Source organism: Xyrauchen texanus, chromosome 46 (genome assembly GCF_025860055.1).
Source record: "Xyrauchen texanus isolate HMW12.3.18 chromosome 46, RBS_HiC_50CHRs, whole genome shotgun sequence".
In the NCBI taxonomy this organism is placed as follows: domain Eukaryota; kingdom Metazoa; phylum Chordata; class Actinopteri; order Cypriniformes; family Catostomidae; genus Xyrauchen; species Xyrauchen texanus.
Genome location: NC_068321.1, coordinates 25030329 through 25054943, shown reverse-complemented (window position 1 = coordinate 25054943; position 24615 = coordinate 25030329). Strand labels below are relative to the sequence as shown.

Sequence of the window (24615 nt, the reverse complement as noted above, 5' to 3'; positions counted from 1 at the left end):
TGGCAACAAAGTCACTACAAAAACCATCATGAGCATCTTTAGCTGGAATGAGCTGGTTTCTTCAACAGTAACATCAACAGTGTGATGCTGGTAACCTGTTTGATGCTGTTCTTCAGAGCTCTGATCTCCAGTTCCAGACTCCGGACTCTTAGCTCAGCTTTGTGTCTCTCCTCGGCTTCGGCCCGCTGCTGGTCCTCTTTCCTCTGAAGCTGCTCACGGGTTTTATTGTATAGCATCAAAGCACTCTGATGCTTCTCCTGCTCCTGTCTCAGCAGGAACCTAACACGAGCAGAGAGAGTCAAAGTCTAGCTATCAAAACTTGTGATGGTAAAAGGGTCATATCATGTAATATAGCATTTCTATTGGCTTTTTGAAATAATAGACTTGGATGTACTAAGTAGACATACTTTGACGTTCACAAGACGTCTCATTAAAAAACAACCATGATCACGTGACCCCATGAAATCAAAACTGGAGTTTTGTGGCTTTTACTCTATGCTTTGAAACCTATATGCTAGTGTACTAATGAAAGTTGCAATTTGTTTGCAAAAAATTGCAACCCACATGCATCAAGTTAAGCTCACTTGAGATTGTTCATGTCTGTCTCTAGCTCCAGTTTGAGATGTTCCAGGCTGGACTTGCTGCCTCTGATCTCATCCAGCAGGATCTTCAGCTCATTGCGTTCCTGCTCCAGTTGAGAGGTCTTGTCAGCCAGACGGCTGTGTCTGTCTCTCTCTCTCTGGATGGTGCGTTCGTACTCATGAAACATGTTCTGTAGCTTCACAACACTTACAGAGTCTGCAGGGTGGACACAAAACTATTTGTATCATTTGACAACTGGTTAGTGGATCAAGTCAAGTGCAATAGCATAGCCCTTATAAGATCTGAACATATATTTCAGGACCCAGAGAAACATTTTTATTGCTCAGAAGTTGCACTTTCATAGTTCAGGAGGCTTAATGGCATTCTCAGTAATGATTCATTTAAGTATCTTTGTCTCAGATATTTCTCCTAAACCTCCACAGGAGGAGTGAAAATACACACAAAAGTGAACTGTTGCCATACAGTAAGAGTACAGAACTATTAAATGAATGTGGATAACATAGCTCAGATCATTTTTGGGTTCATATTTAAATATCTGACATTTGATTGTAAACTTTGGTATCTTGGCAAATCTTCATGTAATCAAATATTATAAAGAGTAAACAGACTCACCGAGATAACTTGAGTCGAGCTGTTTGAAGAGCAGAGAAGCGTTGCGGAATCCAGATACTGGAGCGTCCATCTCTTCTGTGGCTGTGTCAGAAGATTGGGTGAGATCTTCAAAATCATCTGCCATCTCCAGCTCTCCAGCATTCTGCACAGGGAACAGATGTGGTAAACAAATACTCAAACATTACAGCACATGTGTACAGATATGTTCTTATGAAAGAAGCTCACCTGCTCTTTCTTATGCCTTGAAGATGGAGACCTGTTATGGACCAGAAAAGAAAACATGATTTCAGACTGATTTCTGCTTGATGAGAGCAACTATCAGACAACACCAGTCTACTGGAGAGCAGGTGCTTTAAAATCACTAGAGGATATAATGCAGTATTCTCTTTTAGAATGGTGATTATACATAGGACAGCATGGAATCTGCACAAACCTCTCATATTTTCTGCATCAATTCTGGGAAATCTTTGGAATTCTAATGGACTTGAATATGGTCAAATGTATTCAACAGAGCTGAGAGTACAATGGGTGAATATCAAGAAAGCTTATAAAGAAACCCAATATAAAAAATACATAAATGGATATTTATACAATATATATATATACACACACATACATACACACACGCGCGCGCACACGTTTCATGTTTCATGAGACATCACTGCATACATGACTGTAAAACTATGACATCACTGCATACATGACTGTAAAGCTATGACGTCACTGCATACATGACTGTAAAGCTATGACATCACTGCATACGTGACTGTAAAGCTATGACGTCACTGCATACGTGACTGTAAAACTATGACGTCACTGCATACGTGACTGTAAAGCTATGATGTCACTGCATACGTGACTGTAAAGCTATGACGTCACTGCATACGTGACTGTAAAGCTATGACGTCACTGCATACGTGACTGTAAAGCTATGCGACGCCACTGCATATGCGTGACTGTAAAGCTATGACGCCACTGCATACGTGACTGTAAAGCTATGACGTCACTGCATACGTGACTGTAAAACTATGACGCCACTGCATACGCGATCGTAAACTATGACGCCACTGCATACGCGATCAAACTATGACGTCACTGCATACGTGACTGTAAAGTTATGACGTCACTGCATACGTGACTGTAAAACTATGACGTCACTGCATACGTGACTGTAAAACTATGACGTCACTGCATACGTGACTGTAAAGTTATGACGTCACTGCATACGTGACTGTAAAACTATGACGTCACTGCATACGTGACTGTAAAACTATGACATCACTGCATACATGACTGTAAAACTATGACGTCACTGCATAAATGACTGTAAAACTATGACATCACTGCATACATGACTGTAAAGTTATGACATCACTGCATATATGACTGTAAAACTATGACATCACTGCATACATGACTGTAAAACTATGACATCACTGCATATATGACTGTAAAGCTTATGCAACTTTTTACCAGGTCTTCATCATTTACTTTTATTATTTTCAAATATCTTATATAACTTTAGCCTCCTCCCAGACTTTCAATATTAAACTATGAAAATCCATTTTAAAATAGAAACTATTTAATTGTTAATCTAAATAAAGAGTGAATTACACATAATTTACAACATACCAAACAATTTTGCCCCTAATATTTTTGTGACGATAAGAGTAATCACAAATTACACAAAAAGTGTGGAAATATTTAATTGTGTATTTAGGATATCTGTATGAATATTGTCTAAAAGCTTGATCTAAATTGAATCTGCCCAATTTATCCTATTATTAAAAAAAGTCCACTGCAAAACAGCAAACAATTTTGCCAAACTTTAAATGACACAATGCCCACTGATTTTATGGCATGTAAACATGTACTTGTATCAAAGATTTACACCTGTAAAAATGTGTCTAATTAACTCAACAAAACATTTTAACATGTGCACAAATAAATATTTAAAGTAAATTAATAAATGATCAAATAAATGAATTTCTTGCAAGTTCTTGGAGACGACTAAGCACTTTTCCTCCCAATTCACTAAAGTGCAAAATAAATATAATAAAATCATTGTAATTGTTGTAGTTCATTGCTGTGATATATACATTATTGTTGTATTTGTGGTACTGAATTTAACATATGCCGAGTCTAATTAAAAAAATTGTGTTCAGACAGGAGGATTTTTATTACTGTATTACAATCATAGAAATGAGATTTTTGCCATTAGAGTAATGAGAATGGCTGTGGCTGTGGCTCAGGTGGTAGAGCGGGTTGTCCACTAATCGCAGGGTTGGAGGTTTGATTCATGGCCAACACGACTCCACATGCCGAAGTGTCCTTGGGCAAGACACTGAACCCCAAATTGCTCCCAATGGCAGGCTAGCGCCTTTCATGGCAGCTCTGCTGTCATTGGTGTGTGAATGTGTGTGTGTGAATTGGTGAATGAGTTACAGTTTAAAGCCCTTTGAATACAGCTAAGGTTAAAATGCCGCTATATAAGTGCAGACCATTTACCATATAAAATATGACCTAGACATGATTACTCTATTTACTCAATAGACACTTAGCCAAAATATTTAATAAATGGGTATCTGATCGTTAGAATTCTGAGGAGCTTTTTGTGGAATCACGCTTGTACAGAATCTATGCAGGCCTAGTTATACCACATGCTAAAACTGAGCTAGAAAAAGTGGATTCATTATGAAACGGCATAAAAAAGCATGTAAATACTGCATGTATACCTCCTGTCCTCCTCTGACAGCTCACTTAAAGTACTGTCGTCAAAGACAGACTCGAGGTTTCCATGATGGCGGACTGCAGGTCGTGAGGGTTTGTTCTGCTGGGGGGCAACTACATGGAGATTTCTCGCTTGGCTACAAACAGTTTGCTTTTCCTCCTCATCTTCCTCGCCATGTGCTGGCACACTGTCAGTGCTAAGGGACACAGATCTTATCATGAAGTTGAAAGTTGAAACCCTGGTCCAACTACATCTATTCTGTGTGCCAGTCTTTGGCAATGTATTGTCAAGGTATTCCACTCTAGGATTCAAGAGATACTCTGGCACAGGGCTTCCCCAAACTGGGGTTCATGTCAAATGTAAAACCAAAACCAAAATTTAAATTTAACACTTTCCTCTAACCTAATATTGAAAAATGAAGGGGTTCAGAAGACCCAAGCTCAGGCACACAGGATAGAATAAGAAGGATTAATTATCGAATTGACCATTTGTAAAGATCATTATGTCCAATTAGTTGTTGACGTACAATTTCAAGCACATTTCTTCTCAACGAGATTGAACGGATCACTTGATTTTGTCTAAACTGAGAGTTGGCGTATCAAAAAAGTTCTCCATTCACATTCACTCCACCGAGCAATGTGTGATATATACCTTCTTGGACTTCTTGTCCGTTGTCTTGGTGAAACACTACCCTCTATTCCCAAAGATCTGCCATCAGCCATCCCTTCCTGTTGAGGTTTTGGGTTGCCAGAGTTGGTGTCAATTTCCCCTCCTTTTCCTTGGTCAAGTTCGGCTTGTTCTCTGGATTCTCCCGAATCCCAGAAGGCACTGCTTTCCTGGTCTCCCCTCATATTATTGGCCTTCTCTTTTTCACCCTAAAATAGAAGATGTTGCTTGTTGAATACAAAGGTTAAACACATCTTTACTCTCCATCATTATAAAAGCTGTATTTCTCCATAGAAGTGTGAGAAAGTTCTAGAGTTTAATCCATTTCTTCTTAGTATCGTGTGAATGTATTGGTTTGTGTAGGTTTCCAAATATTTAGTCATGTAAAAACATTGCAACAATGAAAAGTCTGTGACATACAAGACAAAACTATGCAAAGATCACACACAATGTCTTCTTTTCACATTTAAAAAGAAGCTCTGGCGACATGACAAACACTTCAAGCTGACATCAACAGAGAAGTTTCAACCACAAAAATGGTTAAAATGGTTGTTGGAAACTACTCCATTGAACATAATATGAAAACACACACCAACACAAGTATGACAGATCTTCAGGAAGATGAGATATTTTCAGAGAACGCTCCTTGGCACATAGACACATGACAGATGAGGTGTGAACTGACGCCCATGTGCTACTTCAAGTGTATCATTTGACACCAGAGCAAAAAATAACTGATAAATATTTAATTGTGTGACAGACTGGATTCAAGACAATTGCTTTTCAGGTCACACATCATGAAATTAAGACAGACAGAGGACAAGATGGAAAAATAAAAGACCCCATGGAATTAAAATGTAAGTTTTGTGTCTTTTAGTCGATCTCTGACAGCTTTGAGGCCATCTATATGCAACTGTACTCCTAATAGTTTTAGAAGATAAAAGAGATGCATGCATTTAAAATTCACAGTCATTCTTTAACAGTAGATGTGCTCTTAACAGTAAATACTAAAACAATAGGCAGTATAAAGTATGATACTGATATGTCCCATCCCAACTCTTGTCAACTATTTCATGGGGTCTCTTAAATGCACGTAAGAAATAAATGGTTTGAAACAGTTGGAATAGATTGAAATGGTATTACAAAAAGATTAAAATAATATTAAGCATGTTGCAATAGCTCTATTCCAAAATGCTATTAAGCTGCTTTGATGTCTACCAGTTACATAGGCAGCATGTCTTGTCCACACGATTACTTTTTTAGTCAATAATGAATTAATTTTGCTACGTTTACACCTCTCATCCACACAGAAACAGTATTTTTATTTTATCAAAAATGAAAAACGGTCTCCAAAATGGCATACATTGAAAAACAATGACACAAGGAAACTGAACATGGAGGTTCAAACTTAAACGTATTAATATGGACATGCCTTCTAAGGTACATTTCTACATTTACACCTCCCATCCACACTAGAACACCCTTTTCGTGAACCGAAAACGGAGACTTTTGAACAAAAAGTTTTATGTTGGCATAAGCGCACAGGAGACTCGCTTGAATTAAAGATTCCAATAGAATACAACAATGTCTGCCCACTTTTTCAGTCATCTTGTTCCATAAGTATTTATCACACTAATGTTTTCCATAGGGATTTCATAAAATCCTTCATGAAAGAGTTCTAAAACATGAACCAAACCAATCAGCTCCAAAGTGAAACACAACATTAAAAACTTTTTGGGTCAATTGGAGCTGACGGTCGCTGCAGAGCTCATTTGGCGTGCTTTGTTGGCCATAATTCTCTGAATTCAAGGGGAATGTCTTCACCATGAATTCCACTATTTAACACAATTTTTAAAAACTGAACATGAAATGACATGGAATGATGGCCTCAACAGAAGCATATACCACTGTAGGTCTGTCTTTAACAGGTTTGTAAGTTACAGCGAAAAATACATTCGCCTATGAAAAAAATGTAAGGGATTTTTACTTGTATTACCAGCCTGTTGCGCTCTATAGTTTGGGGTTAGCATGTGGCTAAGCTAATTGCAAGATACCCTAAAAAGCATTCAAATACAAAGCAAACACAAAAAATGGCTAAAACAATCAATTTGAATTACATTGAACTAACATGTATCAATACTTTTCGATATTAAATTAACTATTTTTATTTATACTTTTCAGTATTGAAAATTTTTCTCGACTCATCCAGAATTATTTCTCATGGAGCTCATCTCAATGCATTCTGGAATTGCCTTCTCCATGGAAGATACATGGGATGATGCATTAAGCCGGTCGCCCACAGGATGAAAACCGCTAGGTTGGTGTATGAAAAAAACGAAGGATTAGAAAGGTGCCGTTTATTATGCAATTTTGCTATGTATGAAGCCTTGGCTTTATTAAAGCTGTCAAAGCAAAAAAAGACTAACTTGTTTTATTAAGTCAATAATATATGTACCTTGAAACGTTTATAACGTTTTGGATCTAATTTAATAGAATTTAATGGAACTCTATGAGAGTGCTGCACCTCCGAATTCATAGCTGGGCACTGTCGATGGAGGCGGCGTTGGCCATACATTCATAGAAAACAATGGTAGAATTTGGCCACAATAAGGTCTCTTAGAAGGCATCATAATTTTGCTACTAGGTTTTGGAACAGAGCTATTGATTAGCAAAACTAAAGAAAGGAAACAAATACATAACAGCTTTGTAATTAGGCCCATCTACAATTCAGTTTTGTTGTCCGCAGCTGGAGCTTGCGTTCTCTCTCATATAGACAGTTTTACGTGAACAAAGAGTTTAAGTGAATGAAGAATAAGAAGAAAGAGGCAAAAATGGAAGTCTTCATTGTTTCTAAAAGGTTTGTTTGACACTCCTCTTGCTCAGGGGTCCTACCTCATGTCTGGACTTCGACAGGCCCTCCTCAACCTCATCAGAGTCGGAAGAGGGCACTTCCAGAATATTAGGTGGGACCTGTTGACTAGCATCAAGCAATGGACCTCCGTAAGCCTTGACTTCTTCAGGTACTACATCTAAGTCACTTCCAGATTCTGGATGGCTCCTACCAGCATCGTCAGAATTTTCTTTGCTTCTGCTAAAAGTGAAGAAATTTCCCTGATTGTCATCTGAGTTGTCTGCTTGGTACTCTGGCTTATGGGCCTCATCCCTAATTGGTACTTGGAGGTATTGATCCTTTGGAAGGTTATCTTGATGAAGGCCTGCATCGCTGACCTTAACACTAAACATGTATTGCACAGTTTCTGGAGGTTCCTCGGACTGCGAGTCCTCCAAGCCTGACTCTCTCTGCTCAGGAATGGGCAAAAGTACGGCACTTCTCGCTTGGGCCATGGCAAGCACTATCGGCTCCCCCTCTTCCTCACTGGAGTCTTCAATATCTGCCTTCTTTTCTTCTGGAACTTCTCCCTCTTCCTCTACATCATCTTGTTCTCCTTCCTGCTCTGAATGGTCACCTGGTTCCTTGTGCTCCAGTTCTCCAAATCTCTCCTTAAGTTCAGCAGCTACATTTCTGTATTGGGATTTGGTCTCCTCCTTTTCCTTCTCCACCCAAATCTTCTCATAACGTTCCTCCCAGGGAATCAAACTAGCGTTCTCCTCATTCTCCCCATCTCTCCTCCCCTCATCTTCAAGGGAGGTTGGGAGCTCCAACGGGTCATTATACAGGCTACTTACATCTACAGAAGATGCTCGTAATGCCTCTCTTGCCTTTGTTTGCATAATTGAACAAGAGAATAAAATTAAGAATGAAAAACCAAACAAAATCAACAAACCTGGTTGACAAGGACTTCAGATGGAACTTCAAGACACTTGTATTGACATGCACATGACTTGTTCCAACATTTACATCAGTTTCAGTCACAAAGGTCATTCATATATTTAACTAAAGCAAACAAAAACGACATCCTTTCATTTGGGGTAATTTGTAAACATCCTTTCATAACTATCTCCCAATCCAAACACAACGATCAGACTAATCCCTCATGCAACATTTAATACCACGACTGTATGAATTTAAGACCTTTAAGAACTTTTTAAGGCCTTCATTTCAGACCTGCAGGAACCCTGTATATGTCATCACAATCATGACCTGTGTGTACCTGCACAGTTTAGGCACAGCACCACCTAGTGGTCAAAAAATATGGAAAATTGCTATTTTTGCTTATAACTTGTGAATAGTTTGGCCTAAATTATAAGACTAGTCTTTGAAGTTTCCTAGGGGCTTACAGAGTCGAGTGATACCCAATTTTCCTATGCCATCCATATTGGGCGTCAGCCATTTAGAATTTTGTCTTAAATTGATGTATATTACTAACACATTGACGTATCATTACGAAATTGTACTTTAGACCATTAGTTTGGCAAGAAGAGGTGGAGTTTGTTTATTTTATTTATTCTACCCACCTGATCAGCATGTTCGTCATAGCTCCTGTCACCATCAACATCATCTGCTGTAGGTTTTTGCGGAGGAACTGAGGAGGAATTCAAACAAAATCAAACTTTGATTTTGCATTAGCACTTAGAAATAAAAATGCACAGAGAGGTGTATTATACTGAATGTTCATCCTTTCCAACAATTTACCTGCAAGAGGCTCAGCGATGTTTGGCAGTGAATTTTTTATCTTGGCTGGACTGGAGGTGTCAGTATCCCAGTCTGAATCTGTGTAGAAATGTATTGTATCAGGTTAATTAATCAGCTTATATGGATCCACGTCCTGACAATCAACACAAATTCATTTCAATCAGACACTTTGAAATTAACATTTTGACATCTAGAGGTTTCGTTACCACAAGGAGTTCTACCTTCACTCTCTGGTCTTTGGTTTGAGTCCAGGTGCAGTCGTGGCAGTGGTCGCAGCTTTGAGCTGGTATTTGGGTTTAGAGATCGTGGACTAGGTTGAGGTGGTGTGGTTGAGGTTGTTGGTTTGCTTTCCTCTGGGCTGGCTTCTTTATGTTCCCTGGTGTCCATGTCATGCTCCTGGGGCGTGATAGATAGCGTGGGAGTAGCTGGGTTTTCGTGGAGGGGTTCCTCCTCCAGCTTATAAACTGGAAAGTTTTTACTGGCCTTACTAGTGGTGCTGGCAGTGTCCCAATCAGAGGCATCTGTAAGGGGCAGTGAAAATAACAAGATAAAATGCAGACCTCAAAATGAGAAAAAATATGTTTTTATTTATTGCCCCTTTATTTTCTGCACTAAAAGTCCTCCCCAGCTAAGCAGGTTATCTTCAACAGCTTGATTCTACATCCACACCTGTAGGCATTTTTTTTTCTTTCTTTCTTTTTGGCCTATTTGCCATTTTGCTGACATTTTACTCTAGAGGGAAGACTGAAAATTATGGAGATAAATGGTTGGAGTGGATCTGGGAAATGGTGCAAGCTAGATTCAAACTCATGTAACCCACTTTAGCATCACAGCTTAACATGTCAGAGCATATTATGCACTAGTTACTAGTACTGGATCTGAAAATAGCAAGCATCAGCAGAACTATTAATGTCCTACAGAGGTATGCAGAGCACACAAGCATTTGAGTACCTGACGGGCATTGGCGCTTTGCTTTGAGTCCAATAAGAAAAAAGACAAGCACATCAGACTTACAAAAACAGACTTTCAGTATGACATTGGAAGAATGTTTTCGTGAAGCAAAAATATCAAGATTACCTTCAAGATCATCAGCATCTCCCAAACCAAGTTCCTCCATCAGGTCTGTAAGAACAGAGATGTTTAAATAAGAGAAAAAAACCACAAATTTCACCCAATAGAAAGTCTAAACTGATGGATTACCTGTTTTCTTATCAGCTTCCTTTAAATCCATCAGTTTACTAAGAACAGACACTGGCTCCCTTTTAATCACTTTGGGCTGAAAAGAAAACATTTTGCATATCATATTTAACTCAATGAATATAAACAAATCACAGAGGCAGAAATGCAGTGAAATCATTTATAATGTCTTAGGTGAGCTATCTATACTTTTTAGCTTCATACTTTTAAATAAAAAGTAAGATTACAGTTAAAACATTCACATTGAGTTACACTGAAAGAATGTTCAGTATATAAAATATAACTGGCAACAATACCATTTACATACTGAATTGTGATTGGTCTTCTTTCTTGCATTTTTTAAAGCATCTAAACAGCATATTAAAGGAATAGTTCACCCAAAAATTTAAATTCTCTCATTTACTCACCCTCATGCCATCCCAGATGTGTATGACTTTCTTTCATCTGCTGAACACAAACAAATAGTTTTAGAAGAATATTTCAGCTCTTTTGGTCCATACAATGCAAGTGAATGGGTACCAAAATTTTGAAGCGTGTAAAAGTAATCCATGTGATTCCAGTGGTTAAATCCATGTCTTCAGAAGCTATTTGATAGGTGAGAAACTGATCAATATTTAAGTCAATTTTTACTAGAAATTCTCCTCCCTCCTCAGTCAATCTTCACTTTAACTTTCACATTTTTCTTGTGTTTTTGGTGATTCACATTCTTCATGCATACGCCCCCACAGGACAGGGAGAAGAATTTCTAGCAAAAACAGACTTAAATATTGATCTGTTTCTCACCCACACCTATCATATCACTTCTGAAGACATGGATTTAACCACTGGAGTCATATGGATTACTTTTATGCTGCCTTTTGGAGTGTCAAAATGTTGGCACCCATTCACTTTCATTGTATGGACCTACAAAGCGGAGATATTCTTCTAAAAATCTTAATTTGTGTTCTGTAGATGAAAGAAAGTCATACACATCTGGGATGGCATGAGAGTCAGTAAATGATGAGAGAATTTTCATTTTTGGGTGAACATCCTTTTAAAAGTGCCGTAAGCTGCCTATCAATCATTTTGCGCTTTCTCATAGTGTTGTAGTTGCAGAGAATTATTGAGGCTTAATGCCATTTATAGTCAAGCCAAGTCATTTTTATTTGTATAGTGCTTTTCACAACACACATCATTTTAAAGCAGCTTTACAGAAAATGAAACTGTAATATCTATAAAGTCTTAGAGTGATCATTGTGTTAATTGATTAAATGTGATTGTAAAATGTGAATACAAATTAAATAATAATTGTATTTAGAAACCCAGTGAGCAAGCTGAAGGCGACTGTGGCAAGGAACACAAAACTCCATAAAATGTTGGTTAAAGGAGAAAAATAACCTTGGGAGAAACCAGGCTCACTGTGGGGGCCAGTTCCCCTCTGACTAACTAGCATGAGTATAATGCCAATATTACTTATTTATGTGCAGTGCAGGTCATAGGTCTTAAGGTCCAGTGTTTAAACAAAGATATGGTATGAATTGTAAGATTAATGACTAATGTCTTTGAAGTCCATCCTGGATTAACTTCAGAAGTTAGTCCATCATTAGACAAAGGTGACGCAGGCAGAGATCAAACAGGTGCATCAACGGTTCAACCGGCAGGTCATTTTTGTGAGGTTTGTGGGGTCCATCCTAAATCCAAGTTTCAGGCAGTGGCATATGAAGTATCCCTTGTCTTATGGTTGGAGTTGGCATCAGTTCATCATCTGAAGTCCATCGTAATAGACTGAAGTGATGTCTGGCTAGCACCGGCTGCTATTAGTCCTCATCACTCAGAGACACGTAGCAGTGTAGTCCGGCACAAAGCAGGAATGGTGCTGGATCCAGCCGGTTCTGGTGACCTCAGGATAAGAGTCCCAAGGTTGAGACAGGGAAACAAATAAAATAATATTAGCATTGATGCCATTCAATTTATTGCAGATTTATAGATAATGAGAAATATTTCTGAGAAATGTTTCTATTTCTGGCAGACCTAACTAAAGCAGCCTAATTGTGGGTTGATGGATAAATTAGGTGTATGCCTTGCTAAATAAATGAGTCTGTAGTCTAGACTTAAACTGAGTGAGTGTGTCTGCATCTAGAACAGTGTTAGGGAGACTATTCCATAGTTTAGGAGCCAAATAGGAAAAGGATCTACCTACTTTTGTGGATTTTGATATTCTAGGAATTATTAACAGGGCAGAATTTTGTGATCAAAATGAACGTGATGGAATATAGTGTGGTAGAAGGTCATTTAAGTACTGTGGAGTTAGACCATTCAAAGCTTTGTATGTAGTTAACAGAATTGTTTAATGAATACGAAATTGAACAGCTAGCCAATATAATGATGATAAAATTGGGGCTAATATGACCATATTTCTTAGTTCTAGTCCGCACTCTGGCAGCTGCATTTTGAACCATTTGAAGTTTATTTATTGATCTTGCTGGACATCCTCCCAGTAATGCATTACAATAATCTAGTCTAGAGGTCATGAAAGCATGAATTAGTTTATTGGCATCGGCAACAGCGAGCATGTGTCGTAACTTAGCACTATTTCTGAGGTGGAAGAATGCTGTTCTACAAAAACTGGAAATTTGATTTTCAAAGGACTGATTGGTATCAAATATAACACCCAATTTCTTTGCTGTAGAAGACATAACAGTACATCCATCGAGAGTCAAATTATATTTTAGAGGCTTATTTTTAGAGGTTTTTGGTCCAATAATTATTAACTTTGTTTTGTCGGAAATGAGTTGAAGAACATTTCTGGCCATCCAATATTTGATTTCATTGATACACTCTGCTAATTTACAAAATTGTGAAATTTCATTGGGTTTAGAAGAAATATAAAGTTTGGTATCGTCGGCATGACAGTGGAAACTTATTCCACGATTCCTGATAATATCTCCCAAGGGAAGCATATAAAACGAGAAAAGCAGAGGCCCTAAAACTGACCCCTGTGGAACTCCATACTTAACCTTTATTTGATTTGACAATTCCTCGTTTACACAAACAAAGTTGTTGCAGTCTGATAAATAGGACCTAAACCATGCTAATGCACTTATGCCAACATAATTCTCCATCCTATTCTAGAGAAAGTCATGATTTATCGGGTCGAAGGCAGCACTAAGATCTAAAAGCACTAGAAGAGAAATGCAGCTGCAGTCAGTTGATAAGAGCAAGTTATTTTTAACTCTGATAATCGCAGTCTCTGTACTGTGATGTGGCCTAAATCCTGACTGAAATTGTTCATATATACCATTTCTCTGTAGAAATTAACATAGTTAGGATGGCACTACCTTTTCTTGTATTTTCGATATAAATGGGACATTTGAAATCGGTCTATAATCAGCCAATTCTCCAGGATCATGCTGTGGCTTCTTAATATGCAGTTTGATAAATGCCATTATTAAGTTTCTTGGGAAATGTCCTAAGGATAGCGATGAGTTAATAATATTAAGAAGAGGTTCTGAGATTACAGGGACTACCTCTTTTAAGAACTTATTTGGTATTGGATCTAACATACATGTTGTGGCTTTTGAAGTTTTGTTAGCTCTTCATGACCTATGACAGCTTGTGAGGAAAATTATGAGAATTATGTTTTCTGAGGTGCTGTGATAGTTGATTGCATAATTCCAACTTGCGCTCCATTTTCCGAGCTGCTCTCTTGAGAACATGAGTGTGATCATTGTACCATGGTGTGGGGCTTTTTCTTTCATTTTATTTAATCGAAAGGGGATGACTATCAATAGTGCTAGAGGTTCTATAAGCTTGTGGCAGAGTGGAAATGTGCCCTGTCACTTTAAGGATCCGACACCAATCCCTAATGGCACAGTATAAAATGGCTGCTCATTAAAGTGAACCAGGTGTGACAGGTGTGGTGGAAAACCAAGTGTGCAAAGACATTTGAGGAGCAAGTTTTGCCATTGTGTACTGTGAGTAATGTGTGCAAAACCAGCTTCTCTTTCTCACTGACCTAGCATTTGGATGCGTGTATCTAACTCTTTAAACCTTCTCCGTCAGCCTGATTAATTCTTTACATTTACCACATGTAAATCCTTCACTGCTGATTGAAGAAGCTATAGTAAACATGTGGCATGGAATGCAGGAAGAAATAACATGAGCGGATGCCATGACTTACCGCAATTGTTTGTTGTTGTTGTTGTTGCTGTTGTTATGGTTGTTGTTGAGCGGCAAGGGTTTGAGATCAATGTGGTTCCTGATCAGCAGAGGTTTGAGATTGATGCAATAATCCGTGTAAAACACAGTGGAGAACACGAATTCATGCAGTCAAGATGCGAGATGTCGACAAGCAGAGAAAAAAAAAGAAAAAACGAAGAAAACGGGTGCGCGGGGTATAAGCGCAGCAGACAAGCAGAAAAACCCGAAGCACGAAGCAAAGGATAAAACAATTATCATATAAGAATAATAAGCAATGCTAAGCAGGTTAGCAAGCTACAAACACAGACTCGTGCAGCAACCAGAATAGCCTTAAAAAAAAAGTCTTATCTGGCTATTTTTATGCCATGTTGTTCATAACAGTTGTCCGTTGAGGACACTATTATGTCTATTTGGGGGGGGGGGGGTCATGGCTAATCCAATGGCTCAACTTGTGGGAATTCCAGAACGACTAAAATCACTTACAACGCCTTTAAGCTCCTTCCATCAATCTATATTTTGATTAACAACTTTACTAATAAAAATTTAACACTATTGTTTTGTGGCCTTGTAAATTCTTACATTACTTTCAAGAAATGCAAATCAAAATTAATAATTGCAATTTTAAAATTATGCTTACCGGTATTTCTGTTTCCTTCTTTTTCTCATCCTCCTCATCATTTCTTAAAACTGAAAAGCAACAGGTTATAATATTTAAATCTATCATCAAAAGGTAGAACAAGAAAAATAAATATCAATGGACAAAGACAGGTTTCAATGCAGCAGATGTGCAGGCATGCACATGCAAAAATGGAGGTCCCCTTGATGCCTGTGAACTGAAGCATTAGACAATAGAAGAAATCTTAATGCAACCAAGTCAGTTATAAAAGTTTTAAAAGTGGCTTTTAGCCCATGTCTGTTAGCTTTGAAGCCATATATAATTAGTACACTTTTTAGCTGACATATGCATTACAAATATCATATTTGTCTAATCAAATGCTCTCTAGAACAAATATGCGATATTTACCAATTACTGTCACTCTCAGACTGTTTATCTTGTAAACATGTGCACAATAATGTACCATCACCACTATTAGTTTTATCATTAGCATTATCAAAGTTTAAAGCCTTTCTACAACATGCCATGTCATATCACATGCCATGAATGCACAAATGACAACAGACAAATAGGAAATAAGAGATTGTGATCAGAAAACAGGATGTTAATGAGACGACTGAGACAGAGATGCTGCAGGGGATTATGAGTGATGACGACTAATCCAGCAGGACAACGGCAAATCATGAAGCAGCACAGAATGCCTACCCATCGACCTGCAGCTTCCAGATTGGCCTAAACTTCTCAATACATTAACGTTCCTACCTCCTACGAAGGAGGGAACGTATAACAAGTCTACAAAGGAATTCAACGAGATTATGAAATGCCAATAACAAAACCACTTACAACTTGCATTACTAAGCATAGCATGTTTCTTCATCTGTTAAGCAAAAGCCATGAAAATGTAAATCTATTCTGCATATTTATAAGCATGAAATGGTTGCAGAAGGCAACAGAGACAAAGCTATTTTTGAATTCCACTCTAAAATATAATAATATTTTAGCATTGTAAAAAATATTATAATTGGTAATGCCTGTACATACCTTCAAGGTTCTCCTCACAAATACTGATCATGGATATATGTGATTTGGCAGGAGTGTGTGGACTATTGTGTTGTTTTTTCCTTGGGCTCTCAGAACCAGACTATGAAGGGAGAAAATTTAGAACATCAGTATGAAAAGCAATCACAATGAACATTTAGGGCAGGGGTTCCCAATCTGTTTTGTATACTGAACCCATATGACCCAAGTTATTTATTTAAATTACCCCTAGTGATTTTTCATAATATTATGAATTTATTTGTGAAATTATGAAGCACAAATTTTTAATTACAAATAACTTAAAATAGATCTAAAATAGATCAGAGTGTTCTTTTTTACCGTTTTAATTTTATAAAAAAAATTATTATTTTAAAATTGTATATTTAATTTAATATTTTAAATATCACATCAGCATTACTATCACAATCCCCCTTGCAGTTCCATCATGAACCACTAGGTGTTTGCGAACCCTTGGTATGGAAGGCCAACGTTATGTCAAAGTATACTTCTGTTTGCCGCATGCCGCTACATCTTGCAATCAGTGCATGTGATACAAATTTCGACATCAGCACAGTACGCAGGTATTTTCTGTTTTTCTAGGCACGTGGACAGTCAGCGTCTGTGCACGTGAATTACAAAGTGTCTGCACATGCGCCTTGGGCTTACAGTCAAAAGATTATACTTTAAAAGGCTGAGCGCTCAACCATGTGCAGGATGGAATGGCACGCGGAAAAACGAAGTATACCCTAGTCTTAGTGTGACTGTAAATCTATAGGTATGGGTACTTTGCTATTATGTCAGGGGTTTAAACACAAGGCAGCTGGGAATACTTACTATACGAGACCTGAACTTTAAGCAATGCCAATTTCTAAACTGGATTACTGAATGGAGATTTCACCAGCTTTGCTCTTATATGACTGACACACACCTCTGAGTCCCAAGGGGAATCGTCATTTTCATCTTTCTTCTCAAGGCCTAACTCTGAAAGGAAATCTGAAAAATCCATGTATAAGGTTAGTCACAAAGTTAACTCAAAACTCACAAACCATAAATATGACATGGTCACCAAGCGAACCAAAATGTACCCCTTTTATTTCCTTTGGAAGTTCTTCCATGTTGAGGATCATTAGCGCACATTTTATCTAGTCCTTTCTTCTCATCCTCCTCTTCTTCTTCTCCATCCTTCTCTTCATCTTCTGTGGAGGCTTCCTCCTGTTTACAGAAGATTAGATTCAAACCCATACAAACTCAGAGCAAAATATCTTTGAATCACGATTAAATTAGAAGTGAGGAAAACAAACAGGACATTTTCAATGAGATCAATTGTGCAAAAGAACAAAAAAAGAAACCAGCGGGGAAAGGCAAGCACAGATTTGTCAGGGGTGTTTATTCAGTTTATGATTTCTATTATGATTATAAGATCCAATAAATAGACACCAAAATGTAGCTAGCTCATCTAGAAGCTATAATTACAAACCACAGGTCAACACCTACTATCCACGAGCTACTTCAATTCTAATCATCATCTCCTGAGTACCTGGATTGATCCTTGTTTAGGATCTCTTTCTTCCATTACTGACTCATTTACAGAGTCCTGCTCATGCAATTGCTCATTTCCTTCCTCCTTACCATCTTCTCCATCAGAATCAGAAGCGAGATCAACTTCATCAATGACTGTGAAGGGAATGTCTTCTTGAAGATTTGGTTCTGCTTCAAGCACCTCTTTTGGACTTTCATCGGTAAACTCTAGAGAATTGTCACCCTCAACAAAAGAAGTAGGGCTTGAAAGACGAGGAGATTCTTGATTTCTAGATTCATTCATAACTGCCTTTGACTCTTGATCCAAATCCTTTGAGAGAGAATGGATAAACATTGAGGGTGATGGACTGTTTGGATAAGAATGTTGAGGACTTGGTCCAGCAGACTGTCTTAGACTTGGGGATGAAGTGTAATTAGGAGTAGGTTCTGTTGGGGATTTTGGAATTGCTGCGATTGGGTTTCTTGTACTTGAAGGCTTGGGACTACTTGAGAGAGATCTCATCAGGTATGGTCTTCCCAATTGTGGTGGACTTGACATGGTGGAATGCGTTGGGCTTTGTGAAATACTACTCCCAGAGAAATTTGGTGAGGCAATGTAGCTTTGTCTTGAGGGTTTTGGACTGGGGTTATTCTCACCAGAAGAGTCTAAGATCCCCTCCTCAGATAAGGATTTCCCTAATTCCCCAAAGGGTTTCTTATGGGAAACCCCTGTGATAGTCTGTATTTCGCTTACACTTTGGACATCAGGACATACATCAATGCATTCATCCTCTTCCAACACAGAATCATCGCCAGAGATATCAGAGTTCTGACCCATTTCAGAAACGCTGACTGATTCACTTGCAAAGTCATTCTGCATTTGCTTTACTTGGCTGTCTGAATCTTCACTTTTACCTTCCTCATTGCTGTCATTTATTCTCTGATCTTCATCACTTTGATCATCACATCCGATAATCACAGACATGGGTAAAGCTTCACTGTCATCATTCTGATCCACGCGGCTAGGTTCTTCATGTAAAGGGCTCTGGGAAAGTTTAATAGATTCTAAAGATGGCCTCTTTGAAGCATTGTCATCCTGAACAAAAACTTCTTGATGTTTCTCTTCTTGATGTTCCTTGAGTTTAAATGGTACTTCCATGTTTGGTGCTTCATCTGCTTCAGGTGTTACATCACTTTTATCTGAGACAGACCCCCAAGAAACCTCTGGGCTATCCGGTTCCTTTTGTCCAAGCAGTGCTAGAAATAAGTTTGGTGGCGTCTTCAATTCAGGTTCTTCTTCATCATCAACGTCATCACAATCACCATCATCGTCATCTGCAGCAGTTATGGCCTTCGATTTAGGGGATGTTGTAGGAACAGTGGGGCTTTCAGGATTAATAATTTCATTGCTAGGGTCAAGATTAGATATTCCTTCAGTTTCACCGTGGGTGGACTGAAGTTGTGGTTCTTCTTGGGTTGTCCCTTGAGAGGCTAAATGTGGATGAATGCTTTTCCCAATTCTCAACAACTCATCATCTTCCTCATCAACATCATCCCAATCATCTTCATCAGCTTCATTTTGACCTTCGTTTTCATTTGGACTCTCAATTGCAATTCTATCTGATGTTCTGCACACACTCTGTAAAAATGTTCTGGGTTTTGCAAGAGGATCTAGATCTTCATTGGCCTCCTCGTTTTCTTCCTCATCAGAGATTCGTGCCTCAACTCTGACAGCTGACACAAGACAGCCATCCTCTAAATCAAGGATCTCTGGAATTGCACCTCCACGAAGCAATGCTTTAGGAGTTGTTTGTGTCACATCCTTTAGGTTCTCTGGAGTCCCTAGATCTACATGTTCTTGATCTGTCCTTACCTCCAGAAGTCTGTCCTCCAAGACATTGTTCTCCATTATGTCCCTTCCAGGTTGACTGAAGATCTGACTATTTTCATCAACTTTTATTTGACTTTTAATTTTGAGTTCGGTGGTACTGAGAGTCTCAGTTACATCTGGAGTCATGCTTTTTAGCAAGTCAAGAACATCTGCTGTCTCACAAACCACAGCTGCTTTAGTTTCTTCGTCTTTGTCATCTTCTTCTTCATCTTCTTCCCCAGAATCACCATCATCTTCTTCACCATCCTCAATGACATCTTCGTCATCATCTTCGTCATCGTCGTCATCATCTTCTTCTTCTTCTTCCTCCTCCTCCTCCTCTTCTTCACCATCATTATCATCATCATCATCTTCATCATCTTCGCCTTCTTCAGAGTCTTCTTCTGGACTTTCATTACCTTCCATATCTAGTTTACTAACAGAGGGTAATTCTGTTAACTCACTCTGTCTGCCTGCCCCAGCTAGAATGGGTTGGAATGGGTTGTATAAGGACAGATGGAGAAAAAGGTGGAGAAAAAGAGGGTGAGAGTTAGAAAATGTAGCAGACAGAGACACAGTGAGGATTACCTTAAAGGTGCTGCTGAAGGGGGTGGAGCTCATCTGGGGTGGGTGGGGTAAAGAGGCGTGTGAGGGTGCTACAGGGGGCTGGGTGGAGGTGCTGCTGAAGGGGAGGGGTCTGGATAGAGGTGGGTGCTTTGCAGTCTTGCCTTCACTGCCTGGCTCGGACTCTGATCCACTCCAGGATTTGTCTGCATTCCTTTTGGCTATGACTACAGGCAGAGGCAGTATAAGTAGGAGGAGAAAGACCACTTGTAGAAAAATGGAAGGAAAAAACCGCAATGCTCAATATGCCAGCTATAGGAAAGTCCAGCCTTTGAGTTAAAAGAACCACTTTATTGATTGATGTTTAAAGGAACTACAAATTCTTAGGGGCCATTTACACCAGACATGACTGTCTGCACAGTTTTTTTAAATATATATATATATATATATATATATATATATATATATACACACACAATTTATACATTATATTGGCATTTTTCGCCTTTAGTAGATAGAAATACGTGGAGAGGTATACAGGAAATGACAGGAGAGAAGAGCGGAATTTGGGTCGCCCAAGATGCTACTGCATCAAATGTTGGAGCACTGCCCCAAAGGCTTTGGCTCTGACATCTGCACTGTTTTTGTTATTATTTTCTATATAAACATGCACTAGACAGATGTCTTTGACCATTGCACTGCATCTTGCTGTTTTTCCAAGTTTTTTTACAGGAATGCCAGTTCAAGGTAAAAACGTTCGTTGTAGTGCAAGAACGTGTTAGGTCTGAATGTCCACTTAATGCTCTAAAAGGTGTATGCATATTAGCTACAGCACAAAAAAAAAAAAGCAACTTGCAACAAAGGAACTTTGCTGAGGGGCAGGGGCTTCAAATTACTGCACAACCACAATGCTTATTGATGTCACAAAGAAGATTTAAAACTCACCCTCTATATTTTCCCTTTTGGAGGTGCTTATAAGTTTCTTTAAGTTCACTTTCGGTTTCTTAAAAAAAAGAAGTTTATAATCAATTATTTTTCATTTGACATGTTATTCAAAGCTCTTGCCTTACAGAGCTGAGAAATACCTTTGGACTCAAATCTAACTCATCTTCATCCGATGAAGGCCAGGAATCAGCAGCACCACTTTTTGATGCCCTACAAGTGAACACAAGCTAGTGCTTTATAACAAACCCATTGAAACATTTGAAGTTATAAGTTGTGAGAACTCACGGTTACCGCTGTATGACAAAAATAATGCACTCCATCTCACCTGCTAATGGAGTTTGTATGGGAACTGTCCTCAGTATCTGAGAAAACAATTGTAGGAGAGATTACCTGAATAGATCCTGGCCAAGAAGAGTACCAAAAACAATGTGGAAATTTCCAAAGTAACCCCCCAAAAGATTTGGATGTTTGTGCTTGAAAATGTGCAATCATGTAGCTATCTGTCTGGGGGTAATATCATTTTCCTCTAACATTTCTAAAATTGGGATCGTTTTCAAAGCTATGCGAAGGTGCTACTCCACAGCCAGAAAGATTTCTGAACAATCCGTTTTTGAATCTTATTTTTAAAACATTATATTTTTTTACCTCTAAATTATACATAAAAACACTTGTATATAAAAATAGCAAGGAAAGAGTTAGACCTTTAATGATATGACCCCTTAAAAAGTCAACATGAAATCAAATCTGACATTTACTTTAATACACATTCCTGGCCTTGTTGTGCACAATTAATCGGTGTGTGTTATTCAATATGAAAATACGTCTTGTCTTCCTAATCTTTTATCAAAATGTAAGAACTTTCCACACTCCGTATTCTGGTGCGTAAAGCCCGATATTCACAATCCAATTCCAGATTTATAAAAAAGTACCGTCGTTCATTTGTTTCTTGTTGAATAACCTGTTTTATGCCGAAATGTCAGATTACAGATGTAGAATGGGTTGCTAATGGAATTTCATGTTGACTTTCATTTAGAATGCAAAAACTGCTAAAATAAGTACAGATCCTATAGTGACACATCATGGTTTACCACTCTGTTGTAACTCTGAATTAACTCATACTGCTCTTAACATGTTATGGTAAGGTAAAGGATATTTAAGTTAATGGTAAAGGATGTTGTGTCTCATCTACAACCAACACATAAACAATGGTGTCACGCACTGTAATACCTTTCCCTGCTGCTGCAGAGCTCCCTCCTGCTGCAACAGATGAGTATGAAGCAACAGTAGGAAGTTGAAATAAAATCAAAACACTGCAGTCAACACTGCAGGCCACTATGACCCGAAATACTCATGTACATATTTATGAGTGCAAACAACACTAAAAACATTAAATTATGTAAATCACTACACAGGTTTGGTCAGATTTTATGCAAATGTACTCACCATCTTCATCCAGAGCTGGCCCTCCCAGAGGCAAACCGGCCCCAAAACCGCTGGGACTTCTCAGAATGGACAGCTGTTTCTTTTTGTCGGCAGTTAAATTGTATGGAGACTGCAGAGATTTTCTCTTTGTTCCATGCTCGATGATCAGATGTGAACAGCTGGAAATGACAGGATGATTATTGATATGTTGATATATATTGATATGCAAAACATCGTCTTTTCAATCATTCCTACAATGTAAAAGCAACTTACAAGGTGTTTAATAATGAAACACATCCCCCAAATTTATTGTTTAAACACCAACTTAAATGAAGCATTGAGTCAACGTTTTTGCTGCCTGATAGATTCAATCAGTTTAATTTGTCAATGTATGAAAAAGGCCCCATAGATTCTTCATAGATTCGACATTTATGTTCACTAAACAGCGACCTGATGGTGAGTATATAATGACATCATTTTTATATTTGGGTGAACTGTTCCTTAATGTCAAGAGGTGAGTTTCAAATGTAATCAGGCAGGGGGGGTCTGGGTAGCTTAGCGTGTAAAGACGCTGACGCAACTGGAGTCGCAAGTTTGAATCCAGGGTGTGCTGAGTGACTCCAGTCAGGCTTCCTAAGCAACCAATTGGCCCAGTTGCTAGGGAGGGTTGTGTCACATGGGGTAACCTCCTCATGGTCACTATAATGTGGTTCTCGCTTTTGGTGGGGTGCGTGGTGAGTTGTGCGTGGATGCTGCGGAGAATAGCGTGAGCCTCCACATGCACTATTTCCCCACGGTAACGCCCTCAACAAGCCACGTGATAAGATGCGCGCATTGACGTCTCAGGCGCTGAGGCAACTGAGATTCGTCCTCCGCCACCCGGATTGAGGCGAGTCACTACGCCACCACGAGGATTTGGAGCGCATTGGGAATTGGGCGTTCCAAACAAATTCAATAAATTTAATCAGGCAAACAAAGACAGTCCTTACGCATGGTGTCCATTCATGACAGCATAATCATCAGAAGACCATCCCTTATCGTCTTTCACGGTGATGTCAGCATCATATTGCAGGAGCAATTTGACCATACTGATTTGTCCATTGCATGCTGCTATCATCAATCCAGACCTAAACAGAGAGTTAAAACACAATGTGATTTATTCAAAGGGTTTAAGATGTAACCCAAAATTGTTGAACTGATGATAAGGAACAGCACATAAAATATAATAATTGGTCTCAATTGCATACTAAACAAAACAATGCTATTTTTGTAACATAATTAAATGTAAAAATACTATTTTAACATCAAAAATCTTTAACAACACATTGTCATATCAACATCATTAAGTGAATAAATCAGTAACCACTCTGATGGACTTCTATTTAATCTCTTTACAGACTGCAGACTCACAAAACAGGTAAATTATCATTTATTTTGCCATAGCGCTGTAGGTTTAGTGGAGAAAACAGTGCAGAAAACACACTTATTCATTTTAAAGTGCATCTATCTCACCGTTGCTCCTGGTTCTTCACATTAACGTCTGCTCCCTCTTTCAGTAAAAGCTCTGTCATGTCTGGGTGGTTTTCCATCAGAGCTAGCATCAGAGGAGTGTTGCCATCCTGTCAATCAAACCAGACAGAACAAAACACTTGATAAACAGACAACTCTGTCATATACTGCAAACTGACCATTAATACACGATACATCTCTGCCTTATAATTACATAAAATATTACCAAGTGCACCTTAAGGTGATGGTTGTCATTTTTTTGATGTCTCGTTTAAATGTCCCCAACTATAATTGAGCCATTTATAAGTGTTTCAAAGTGTACTCTTTAACTGTGGCACTGATTTGTTAGAGAAGCCTGTCAACTTCAGACTCAACCAACCACATGAGTTTGGGCTGGGAGGGACTCAATTTTTGTCTGAAATTGTCAAATCGTAGAAGTTGGAAATATTCCATTTATTGCTGCTGGTGGTGCAGAAATTACACACTTCAACTCAGAGTATCAGACACATGTTGTGTTTTGATAATACTGCAGTAATCTGGAGTCCTGCTGG

At 38.5% G+C, this 24615-nt stretch overlaps 1 protein-coding gene across 1 annotated transcript in view; it reads right to left on the bottom strand.

Annotated features, from left to right (window-relative positions):
* Positions 1-24615, bottom strand: part of LOC127638291 (ankyrin repeat domain-containing protein 26-like) — a 46907-nt gene that overhangs the window by 18950 nt on the left and 3342 nt on the right. Inside the window, exons 5-28 of the mRNA XM_052119763.1 lie at positions 24068-24174; positions 23545-23682; positions 22577-22734; positions 21459-21495; positions 21274-21343; positions 21134-21191; positions 20213-20415; positions 17322-17448; positions 17165-17229; positions 16240-16339; positions 15904-15990; positions 15220-15269; positions 10407-10482; positions 10284-10328; positions 9428-9727; positions 9207-9284; positions 9029-9096; positions 7505-8332; positions 4598-4821; positions 3951-4142; positions 1441-1471; positions 1216-1357; positions 585-798; positions 96-279 (exon numbers count right to left, since the gene is read on the bottom strand). Of these exons, the coding sequence (XP_051975723.1) occupies positions 96-279; positions 585-798; positions 1216-1357; positions 1441-1471; positions 3951-4142; positions 4598-4821; positions 7505-8332; positions 9029-9096; positions 9207-9284; positions 9428-9727; positions 10284-10328; positions 10407-10482; positions 15220-15269; positions 15904-15990; positions 16240-16339; positions 17165-17229; positions 17322-17448; positions 20213-20415; positions 21134-21191; positions 21274-21343; positions 21459-21495; positions 22577-22734; positions 23545-23682; positions 24068-24174 (3582 nt within the window). The remainder of the gene's footprint in view (positions 1-95; positions 280-584; positions 799-1215; positions 1358-1440; positions 1472-3950; positions 4143-4597; positions 4822-7504; positions 8333-9028; positions 9097-9206; positions 9285-9427; positions 9728-10283; positions 10329-10406; positions 10483-15219; positions 15270-15903; positions 15991-16239; positions 16340-17164; positions 17230-17321; positions 17449-20212; positions 20416-21133; positions 21192-21273; positions 21344-21458; positions 21496-22576; positions 22735-23544; positions 23683-24067; positions 24175-24615) is intronic.